The sequence below is a fragment of the Tigriopus californicus genome, chromosome 6 (assembly GCF_007210705.1).
Source record: "Tigriopus californicus strain San Diego chromosome 6, Tcal_SD_v2.1, whole genome shotgun sequence".
Taxonomy (NCBI): domain Eukaryota; kingdom Metazoa; phylum Arthropoda; class Copepoda; order Harpacticoida; family Harpacticidae; genus Tigriopus; species Tigriopus californicus.
In genome coordinates, this window is record NC_081445.1 from 5,582,292 (window position 1) to 5,594,113 (window position 11,822).

The 11,822-nt window shown below is 42.1% G+C and overlaps 2 protein-coding genes across 2 annotated transcripts in view; both read right to left on the reverse strand.

Annotated features, from left to right (window-relative positions):
* Nucleotides 1-4,929: 4,929 nt before the first annotated feature.
* Nucleotides 4,930-9,447, reverse strand: LOC131881850 (serine protease 55-like). Its single transcript, XM_059228835.1, has 6 exons — nt 8,773-9,447; nt 8,475-8,681; nt 7,123-7,460; nt 6,379-6,568; nt 5,478-6,060; nt 4,930-5,385 (listed from the first exon to the last, which is right to left on the reverse strand). The coding sequence occupies exons 3-6, from the start codon at nt 7,417-7,419 to the stop codon at nt 5,139-5,141; spliced, it is 1,317 nt and encodes a 438-aa protein (XP_059084818.1). The 5' UTR covers nt 7,420-7,460; nt 8,475-8,681; nt 8,773-9,447; the 3' UTR covers nt 4,930-5,138.
* Nucleotides 9,448-9,674: 227 nt separating this feature from the next.
* LOC131881849 (uncharacterized) overlaps nt 9,675-11,822 on the reverse strand; it is a 22,475-nt gene continuing 20,327 nt past the window's right edge. Inside the window, exon 3 of the mRNA XM_059228834.1 lies at nt 9,675-11,320. Coding sequence (XP_059084817.1) covers nt 9,733-11,320 — 1,588 coding nt within the window. The 3' untranslated portion in view covers nt 9,675-9,732. The remainder of the gene's footprint in view (nt 11,321-11,822) is intronic.

An 11,822-nucleotide genomic window follows, 5' to 3' on the forward strand; every position in this document is an offset into this window, starting at 1 on the left:
CAGCTGGTTCATATTTTTGAAGAAAGTAGGAATGTTGACTTGAACACCTTTGAGGCAAAACAAGTCTTGAACATTAAAGCCTCGGTCCGACATTATAGAGTCACCTTGATCGAATTTGCCATCATCTTGCAAGAGGGATGAGTTTTGAACAAGTTGTCTATCACTTGCACTTCCACCATAGGCATCACTAATGAATGTGACAACTCCTCGTGGTGATATTCCAATGAGAACCTTGACAGTATTTTTGTTCTTGTAACTTGACCAAGTCGCCCTTTGATCTTGCACTCTTGATGGTCTTTCAATTGGGAATTCGGTTCCATCAATAATGACTCTTGTTGAGGGAAACTTGCGTTTGAAATCAACTGGCATGGATTCGTCAACTTGTTTTTTGTTGAGCCACAAGTCCATTTCTTTGAAATGAAAAAAAGGAACGCAATCCATGTATGGAACACGCGCCCAACTGAAGTCTTGGAGAGGCCAAAGAAGAAAGCAAGCTCTTCATCTCCTTTATCACATCGTAACTTCATTAGTACCAAGAAAAATTCATCTTCTGGATCAAGGGCCGATTTGAGTCTCAGGTCATGAGCTGCAGGGCCGAGACAAAAGAAAACGTACTTGAAATGGCTGTAGTCCAAAAGACCAGTATAATACTTGAACAGAGCGGGGTTTTGCTGAAACGACTGAGCTTTAATCTTTCCGATTATAATGTNACAATGTGAGTCTTAGGCCATATTCAGATTTAAAAAGCTGGAATCCTCAATTTTTCCTTCTCTCGATGAGGTCCACTAAGGGGTAGTGTTTTTAGAATTCCTGGTCTGTAAGTACTTCTTTCAAAATTGCTCTTATTTTATGGTTTCTGGATCCAAAGACAGAAAAGTTTCTCGTTTTGTTTAAGCTGAGTGACATTTTGTTTTAAAGCCAATTTGGTGGTATAAACTTGTCCGACTCGGATGAATCATTTTTTGGATAATGGTCTGATAAAGTCGGTTTGATCGGATATGAAAAATGGGTTGGATTCGGATTACAGAAACTCAATTTGGTCCGGATTCGGAGACACCGTCGAATCCAATACACATCTCTCTTCTAATCAGAAGAAGAATTTGAAGTTCGACAAAATTCAATAAATGAGAAAAGAGGAGCCATATGAGGCCTGCATATTAGATACTCGTATTTTAAGTTTATCATCCCTCGCTATTTTCCTCACAATATACGGTACCTGAATCATTTTCCAGGCATTCTTCTTGTTCCTGGTTTAATTCATAAGCTTCTTCTGTGGCTTCGTTCACCTCGATTTCCATATAAATGTTTGGCGCATCCGCAGCGTCATAATTTTCGTGAAAGTTTTCACTCGTTTCCTGCAAAATAAACAATTGAAGGAATTTGCAAGTAGAGGCCCAAAAGTCAAAGGCCAGCGTCCTAACTCAGGAACGGCGAACTCTTAACACATGGGGGGGGGGCAGATGTTCCTTGCCCAAATTTTTAATCATTTCATCTTAGCAAAAAATAGCAAAAAAGAATCGTCTTTCATTGGCCAATCACATGGCAACAGATTTTATAGTGATTGATCTTAACCAGAAACGTATCTGAAAGGGCAAGACTCTTTTTGCCATTCTGTTTAAAACAACAGGCACCGGGGTATGAGCTCATGACAATCAAAAGCAGATTCTTGCCTTGCTCATCCTGCCTCTTTGACCGCCTTGCTAGATCAACTCCATCAGACCAAGGGAATTTTACCTGTTAATCGCGTTTGAAATCAATTATACCTTTTCAAGCTCTTTTTTCTCCCTCTCCCTTCGTTTTAATGCTCGTTCCGATCTATTTGAGCAGACTGACTGTTTTTGGAAAGGAAAAATGATGGAACAGCATTTTTCTTGATAACCCGACGACCATTCTTCAAAATAATTTCCGATCCCCCAAAATGGTTGTGGCATGTTCTTGAGTTTGGAGATGGCTTCCAAAGGTTATAGCGACGTTCTGGGTCCACTCTCTTGATGGCTATACACCAATCTCGTTTCAAGGCGTCATTGGATGGAAAAGAAGCGCCTCCTTTGCCAGGGCACACACGGCACACAACAATTACTTGGCATTATTGCCTTTTTTAGATCCCAATTTCAAGATCTTAGGCTCACTTAGACGGGTTTAACGTTTATTTTGAATATTTTACCCGGTCGCAACCCAAATATATGTTCACGACACCTCGTGGGGGTCCCCCATTGGAGCCATCTGTTGACGAAAGTGAACGTCAAGCATTCATGCAAGTAGAACTAAATTACCTGTACAGTGCGCTTCAAAGATATTTGAATTCCCGCCTTCGGTAGTTGGGCTACTAAAGCCCGTTTTCTATTGGCCAGGGGCCTTGGAAGATTCCGCGTGAATTAAAAGCTAGGGCTACCGTCCCAAACAAGAATGTATCTTACCCTCAATATCTCAAACAACTATTTTCTTGCTACATCCACATTCATAGTCCATGTTAACGGTAATTTGAAGTAAAATTACGCAAAAAATCATGCCAAGAATTTTTTTATTTGAATAAGGGGGTATTTCAGCCAGGTCTTTCTTCTTTTCCAACCAAAAAAAAAACACAGTCCTGAAGTTTTCAAACGTCAACAAGCACAACAAAAACCGTCGAAAAAGGCTGAAAGAAGAAAAGACAAGGAATCTCCTCTTTTTCATTTTTGCCATTATCATTTGAATCTGAAGTGCAAGTGTCCAATATTTCTACAAACTGTACCCGGGGACCTTCACTTGTAACATTTGGATGTGTGCTAGTTGGTGTGTCAAGTGCTCTGTTCTAATACATTTCTAATTCAAATCACTAGCTACATTTAGCATGAAGCGAGAGGAAATATGTGAGTCCATGATAGTGAATAAATGTATAGGTTCGCTCAAGACCCCGGTTCATGAAGTAGGTAAGCTACTTGCTATATGCCTCGTCATCTGACAACGAGCCCACTCAAAAAAGCCTTTTATTGTTAATTCAAAGCTCCGCTTTAACATTTCCCTGGGTCAGCGTTTATTGCAGCCGTCGGAGAAACTGAATAAACGTACTGTGTAAACACACCGTGTATTGCGCTACTGACAAACCAGGGATGAAAACGTGCAAATAAGGGTTAAATGAAATCAGAGAGATAAATAGCTAATAAGACCCTGAATTCTAAACCCAAAGAAGTTTTGTATTACTGGCTTTCAGTGCTTGCAAAATCTGCTGCCTTCTTCAGTAAAAGAAACCTTAAGGCCTCAACCCATTGTTATTGCTTTTTATAAACATTTCAAGCTCCGAATTCTCACACCTGATACATACTAACAAACGGAGTAATGTTTAAATTCTATGCTAAATTATTTTTTAGTTCTATGTCTTTGAATTTGTACATCTCTTCCTTTTTGGTTTAATTGTTTGAAAAATGTGAACCTCAAAAAAGCCTTTAGCTGGAATATATTGTAACATCCACAAAATTGTGCTTGTTTCCATTTTTAGTAGAAAAGATATTTTTGGATGTGGTATTCGTGTTTATTGCATTAAAAGTGTGTCGGGTTGAACTGAACAGTTTTATGTCATGGGAGACCTTTTGAACATTGAGAATTTGTTGCAACTTGTTTTTAATCTTTTAATAGTACAATCCGGGGCGGTGCAGAGCCTTGAGAGAGGAAGAGAGAGTAGTCTTAACCATATTGTTTTGACATGGCATTGTTGTGGCATACCTCACAATTTACAAGCATACATATAGTTTCATATTCCTTCAATCTCATTTCCTTTGTTAGCAATCCGTACTTGTTGAAGGTGGTGCAAGCGCTGTGCAAAACACTTGAGCGAACCAAGCAAATTGCATCCTGGGTCGACCTTGTTGAGCTTTCGTTTGTGATCCCCATTTAATGAATAAGATGTGAGCCTTGTCATTTATTATCATTTATTATCTTACATTGAGCAATTTTCAAGCTATCCTCCAGACGCAATATTCCTACCTGCTTAAATGAAGGCGCTGAATGTGTGTTACCCTTGCATCCAAACATCGTTCTTAGTGACCTATTTTGAGTAGTCTGGATTTTTTCATGTCTTTTTTGGTCAGCAGGGGCATCCAAGCCGTTTGGGCATGTTGAAAAACCGCCTTCAGTAGATCCAACCTTGATGGTAGATCGTTTTACAATGACTTTTACCAAAGTGGGCCGATGCTAATAGCCCTACTACCGAAGTGGGCCAAATCCAGCAACCTGTACAAATAATTTAGTTGCACCTGGTTCATGTTTTGGCCAGAAGAGGCACTCCATGCACGTGCCAGTTCTACCCTCAATAAAGCGACGACTTTTTCACACAAGTGGCTTATCTCTGCTTATACAAGTGGCTTATCTTCGATGGGTTTTGATTCCACCAGTTTCGGATTGAAAAGTGCTTGAGTATGTGATAGGACTGATAGCTCTATCAAGATTGATCCATTCAAACATGACGGAAGATCAACTTTGTGAATTTCCAACCGGACAAAAGTCTCACATGTCTCTGGGAACCTTCTGGGCTCTGTTCCTTTTTCTTTCATTGCTCATTGCTATTGAAGTTGTGATCATATGTTTCAAAGTGGATCTGTTCTTTAAGTCAAGACATTCCCTGAACTTTTTAATGGCGGAATCGAACTCGTAGGCAAATCAGTGGAGCCAAATCCAATCCATAATCTATGGTGTTCCATTCCAACAGCTAAAACATAGATCACTGAATACTATACATGCAATTGTGTTGGATAGAATCTACCTCAAATTCAAGTATGTTTACCCAAAGACTTGAAGTTCAGGTCTGTTGGGAAATGCAAAACAGTAAGAATATTTTCATAGAAACAAGTTGACTTCCGACAATGGGATTTGAGCCCATACAATGAGGAAAGAAGGGCACCGTTCGCACTACCTCGTAAACAGAAATATAGAAGGTGCCCTTCCGTTTTCTCTACATCCTCATTCCTTTCAATTCGACTTTGATTTGGTTTTTATGCAACACGTAAACGGTTGGTATCCAGACCGCAAGAGTGCGCTTTCTTCGTTTTTTATCTCCACACAGAGAGTATTTTGTTAGTTTCTTTTGTATCTTTTTTATTTTAGTTCTTGTCTTTTTTCGGAAGAAAATATATCACTGTACATTATTACTCTGTTTGTCTTTTCTATTACAAAATATCATGTCGCGAAATAACCAATTGGTCAAAGATCGCTTGGAACATCGCTTTGTCCACTTTTTCGTAGGGCAATCGTCCAATGGATTGATACTCGTCCACCAAGGCGTCCAATTGAACTTTTTTGATCCAATCGAGGTAATGAGTTACATTCACATAGACTGATCCTGGTGTCTTCCCACATCTACGGTGGCCCCAACTCACCAAGCCAATTAGGACAAATCTGCCGGTGGTTCGATCCCTGTAAAGCATGCCCAATGATCATATATACTCGTATATCACTTTGGTCTAATAGTGCATCAAGAACTTGCCTTCAAATCAAAGGTAACTGACCTGAGAGTGAGTGGTCCCCCAGAATCTCCTTTGCAAGAATCGGAATGAATATCGCTCCCTGAGACCCTGTCACCCCCTGCACATAGATGGCCTTGGAATTGGGTGGCCTTTTCATGGATTGGTGGGATGCAGACGTCGATCGAACGCAGAAATACGGTTGAAGTTTGCAGGAATGGCGATGGTAACCAGGTGTCGTTCAAATCAATTGTGACGCCAAAGCCAGACACTGTCAAGGGATCCATGGGTTTGACGTTATGAAGAGTTTTCAAGGAGGGTAAACAGATAGGCGAAACGTATTTGTTAAAACGAATGGTTCGTTCCAGGACTAGAACACTTATGTCGTTGTACATCGTGTATTCCGTTTCGATTTGATCCGAGAAATTGGCATGGCTATAGATTTTTCTGACCCTGAAAGTCTGCCCAACGAGACTATTTGGCCAAGTGGCCATTCCGATTTTGACTTGAAGCTCATCCAGGGGGATGGTTCCATTATGTCCACGTATCAGACAATGGGCAGCGGTAAGAATGTGTTGGGAACTGATGATTACGCCGCCACATTTTGTCCCATGCTCCTCGGAATACCCTAAAAATAACCAATTCCTTCAAGTCAGAAATGCCACTATGGACTGTCTGAATAAAGATAACTGTCGAACATGTCGCTTGGACCCTAATACGATTGCACGATTGGTACACATTTTGGTAGTTTTTTGAAATTCCAAGGATGCCAATAAGTTTGTGGTTAATTGTGAACCCCCACTTAAACGCCTAAGTAGACGGTTGAAATATGTGAAGCTTCAGTTGGACAAAGATTAATAACATACTGACACTTGAGCTATATCATCACATCATTAAAGTAAAGATAACTTGACACTACTTCAAACTCTGCACTTCAAACTTTTACCTGGGCTAGTGTATGTAATGGCAGCTTGCCATGGGACTTGACCTCGGTATGCTATGGTACCGTCTACGACTTTCGAGCCAAATAAAGACCTTCGCGAGCGGTTATGGCTACTTTCGTGGGAACTACCTTGAATTCCTTGAATTCCGCATTGCTCACTGGCTTCCATGGAAAACGGATTGTGAACCGTCATCTGCAACCAAGAACTTCAATTTTTGACACTAAGTATGTGGACCCACATTGAAAAACCATCATATTCAACCATCGGGGACAAAATCCCGTTTTGATAGTTGTGAAATGAACCTTGTCACAGAGCGCTTTCACATAATTGGAACAAAAGATGCACAATTCTTGATGTTTTTTTTAAGAAATTGAGTCAATTGACAGCAATAGGGAGGATTAGGTCAAGTAGGTGACCTTTGAGTATAGTTTAGGAAACAAGACTAGGCTCGTTTTCTTATTTATCGACAATTACTAAAAAAAAAAGGTCATTGATTCCAGATCAATCTTGTTGAGTTTATCAACTGGCTAAATGTTCCAAGCAATTACAGGCTTTTAGAGATATCAATCTTTCTGTTTTGTTCAAAGGGACGCCTTGTTGGAAAAAAAGGCAAATTACTCTAATTTCGACTTAGATCTGAACAAACTTCTTTTGTCAGATTTCTACGTACAAAAAAACACTCCTGAAACTTTTCTTCCTCATGTTTATGGTATTGCTCATCTCAATATCTGTCCAATGATACTTACATTCTTCTGAGCATCGGGGTTCTCGGGAAGTTCACAAGAGAATTCAGTGACCATTTCCAGGTTGAGTTCAAGTTTAAATTTGATGGTAGTGAACTCCCTTTCCACCACGGTTTCCAAGTTTCTGATGGGGATGGGGAAACCATTTCGGGAAAGTATTGGAGGGAGCTCGTCAATTGCATGAACTCGACAAATCACTTCTGGGTCCACGTCACTCGAGTTCTTCTGGACCTTCTTGTATAAATGTAACGAGGGCTCGTAAGTTCCATTGGACCATTCTTCCGCCCAAAACATATTCATCACATGGTCAAAGTATTTCACTGAACCTTCCCACACATCGTCCTTGTGTGTTGCAATGCACGTAAGTAGACTTTAAATCATCTGGACATCCGTAATCCGTAACTATCAGCAAGAAGTAAAATGACTTGCTGACAAAGTAAGAATTGATCCTGCAGATTTTGTTATAACAGAAAAATTGGGTCCCTTGGTGGGTCGTGGTGAAATTTTTGCTTCTTTTCAGGCCTTTTTTCGCGTACAGAGTGAAGGATAATCTTTTGGTACAAAGTAGAGGTAAAAGGAATGGAACCTGGTAAAATACAAATCATACATATTCTGTCTCTTTTCGTTGTTCGAAACAAAAACAGTTAAATTTGTAGCTTTTGCTTTCTGGTATAAGCAATCACTAGGATGCAATCCATTTTTGAGCGAACAAGTCCTAGATATTCAAAAAATATTTGATAAACCTGAACCGTAAAGAAATGTAACTTGTTTTGCGTTGCATTTTTTGCTGACAGCTGACAACATAAGTAGCATACCTATAGCACTTACAAACTTAAAATTTTCATCAAGCTATCTTCGGTGAAACTCCGACAAGACGTGTTTGAACCACACACACTACTTGATTTTTTGATATAATTATTTAGCCGCAAACTAAACTGATCCTAACTAAAGAGATGCATCTTATCCTATAATATTCTTAAGGCGATAACTTCATTAAAAGAGTTAGAGAAAATTGGACAAGCCAAAAAGTCTAGGTTTAATTTCTTCAATTAAGGACATCCCAAGAAAAGATATCGAGATATCTTGAAGCTTGAACTTTTACGAACTATGAAAGGTTACGTTCGATACAACCTAGCCTGGTTTTAACCGAAAAGCAGATACCTCAAACCAATCCGACCCTTTGTCTCACTTACACGCCCACATCTACATTTTTCACATCGACTTATGTCCTCTCTTGGCTTTATCCCGCTATGGGGAAAGTTTCATAAATCCTGATTTTGAGGTTGGATGGGCGTTCTCAGGGGCGAGTTTGTCTCAATCAAACGATCACGTTCCAGCGTGAATTTAAAGTCTTCCCTGAATGGTGCCTATCCGGTAATCTCCATTGGATTACGTCATATTTCCTGGGCCACAGAGACGGTTATTGCGAAACCGACCCGAAAAATGGGACCCATTGGCGAAGAAGATTTGACCTTCCCCATCCATCTCGTTGTAATGGAACGTCCCAGTGTAGTTATGCACTCCATTCGCAAAGTACCTCTGACCTTGGCCATGCATATAACCTAAAGAAATAATTAAAATCTTTATAATCAATAACCATTTCTAGAACAATCACACGTCTGTTTGAACAGACAAAACCAAAGCGGTTTCCACCTCTCCACCAGGATCCAGAATAAGCAAGCGTTCCATCACGGTGCAGGATCGACCCTTTGCCATGTGGCTTATCCTTTCCGCGTCCGTCTTTAGGAATCGTTTGACCGTAGTAGCTCCTATTTTGAAAGATGTCCTTGCTAAATTCTTGTTTGAAGTTGTTATCACTGATCCCGAGCACTCCCCGCAAATCCACCGTTGCGTAACAGACGTATAGATAGAGCACAGTGAATAACATCGTACTTTCCGCCAATTGTTCTAAAATGTATTATTTTGATTTGAATTTCTTGCGCACTTCGAGTTCGAGTCAGAAATGATCAGCTGCCGAGACAAAACTCTGCAAGACAAGTTCAAGTTATGGGAAAGCAATGACTGTACTGTTTATCTCAGGCCCACAAATGAACACAGTCCCATTTAGGCCTAGCATTGCCTATTGAGGCGACATTTTCTTGGGTCTAGATTCGATCTTGAAACGTCCGGGTTGACTTGAAATGGGTCGTGTCGATGAGCAAGTATGATGGAATGTGCCGCATGCTTCTTCGTCTCCATGCTTGTTCAGGATCAGAGAAACATGCCAAACAGGTTGACAGAAAATGGCAGCCAAATGTCTTCTCGGAAATTCATGTGTCAATTTAGGGTTCAGATAAGTTCTCGATGGACGCCAGTGTTCTATAATATCTGAATCTCTGAGCATTCTACGGGTGGGCAGAGTTACGAAACGGATGGAGAATACACTAACGACGGATTATTCGAGCTGAGGTTGCGCTGAATCGCTTTGCTTTTCTTGCGCTCAGATGTCTTTCTTTCCCTTCAAAATGTAAAGCTATGCCAGAAGCGGCAATCTTAATAATAAGAAATAGAGTCAATAGACTCGTACACGCCACGAAACAAGGAACATATTTGCGCTGTTTCAAGCTTGGTGTTTTATTGGATATACTGAAGGAATAATGGATTAACAATGTCTTAACATGTCACATAGAGAAGCAAAATCACAATGATCAGGCACAGATGGGGGAACAACCTCAAGAGGGACGCCTGACCACTGTGAGATTGGCTTACGAGGATCACCCCATCCTCAATACCATATTGATTGGTGGCCACAAGGATGTACTCGCCCAAGAGGTCTCGATTCAATTTCTTGACCTCCAGGGATACCACCAAACACGTGGCGTTGTCCTTGGATCGTGTCACATTGTGAGCAATTAGATTAAAGTCGGGGGATTGCTGGCCTGGCCTCAATGTGAAGACAGGCGTGGCCCAGAACAATCTCGAGGGTTTGGGATTGGCACACACCTCAAATGACAACGAGATCGTTGAGTCCAGAGCCAATTGCCAATGACTCTGGTTATTGAGGGAATGAATGCGAGGTTGTCGGTAACGCTCTTCTGACATCAGGCTCATCAGGGCCTTAGAGCAATTCTTGCGCTCCGAATAGAGCACGTTTTTGGCCACCACATCCAGGGCCTCCTGATTGGGACTTTCCGAGGTTTTCAGCGAGGCAAACGACGCCTCGGACATGTTTTGTGACAAGGCAGACTGGATTTCCCTCGGGGAATCTTGTGGCGGCAGATCGGGGGGGCTTTTGACATTGAGAAAATAGCCAATGGAAGAATACTCCTCGCCGTTGTAGGTGATATAGCATTGATACCAACCCACGTCCTCGGTGGAGACGGAATCGATGATCAAAGACCCGTTGTCCGACGCCATCGGGAACTCGTCCTTCAACCACGAACCCGTCATTTCAGGTTGGACATCAGCATAGCATTCAAGAACCACAGTCATCCCACTGAGGATGGGGACGCCAAATCGGGGGGTTCGACTTATGGTGAAAGTGGGCGGGTACTGGACCTGGACCGTCAGTGCAGTCTGCAGAGTATCCTGATTCCCGACACCCTGACAGGCGACATCTTGCTGATTCCCTTCACGTTCGATGCGACTCAGCGTGACCACGGAGATCAACGCCTTCAGATCTGCGTTGTTTTGAACAAAGAACTCCTTGGAAAATTGACTAGACGTATCAAAGAAGGGTGAGTTCCACTTGAGAGAGGCCTCCCTCTGGTTCTTGAGCTTAACGAGCATGGCGCAAAGGAGAGTTAATTCATCACCCTCTTGCACGGTTATCACAGTAGTGGCATCCTCGGGCCCCTTTGCCTCGTCGCCCTGTTCTGAAAGTGGAGACGAAGGGGCGGGATGGGAAGGCGGAGAGGGGAGTCCCCTAGACAGAGATGGAGTGGCTCCCATCATCTTCACTGAAGAGCTGGCGTACCGCTTCTCTCCCTCCCCGTTAAATACATGGGGCTCCTCCAGGGACGGAAGAACGATAAGCGACCAACTATCCCGTTCATTATGCTTTCTGTCCACCAGAGCCGACTTCTGACGGAGGTGCTGGTGTCGGGTTTTCGTGGAACCCACCGGAGATGTGTCATTGTTGTTGGTTGGATAGGGATCTTCCTGCAAAGCATGACACGTCCAGGTCCCAATGTCGGTTGCGATCACGGGCTGAATAGCCAAAATATGGCGCCCAGATTGTGGCAGGAACTCAGATCGAAACCTGGAACATACAAAGAAAAACAGAACTTAGTACTCGCACGTGAAAGGCGCCAGGTCGTTTTCCTTCTCAACACCTCACTTACAAATCCCAGATCTTGTGCACCTCCAACTGAGTGGGACCATTAGTGGTTTCATATCAAGACATTGTCCCACTGACAGGAAACTGATCGCCACAGGGATCTCTTCATCTCTCGGATGGAACTTGGAACGAGAATTGGCAGCTTTGTTCCCGTCAGTGTCATTCAGCAATACTGAACACCACTTCAACAGTGTGGGTTTTATTCCCCTCTTTCTTGCTTCCCGAGTATTAGCATGTGGTGGATGGTTTTGCGTGGCATGAAACCTCAAACCCCTAAGATGGTTTAGGTGGTGGTTTTGGAACTTGGAACATTGACAAGGAAACTTGCTCGAAAAGAGTGGAGACCCTCCACAAGAATGCAAATGACATGTTTGCACCATTTTTTTTTTCAAATAACGCCTCCTTCCCCCTTTGTCGCCATCTG

Bases quoted from the DNA above. Each gene is read 5' to 3' on its own strand.
- LOC131881850 (XM_059228835.1), bottom strand. From the start codon at position 7,419: ATGAATATGTTTTGGGCGGAAGAATGGTCCAATGGAACTTACGAGCCC. The intron at 6,061-6,378 runs GTAAAAGTTTGA...GGTTATTTTTAG, and splicing joins CATTACATACACTAGCCCAG to GGTATTCCGAGGAGCATGGG. The intron at 5,386-5,477 runs GTCAGTTACCTT...CATGCTTTACAG, and splicing joins GGGGGACCACTCACTCTCAG to GGATCGAACCACCGGCAGAT.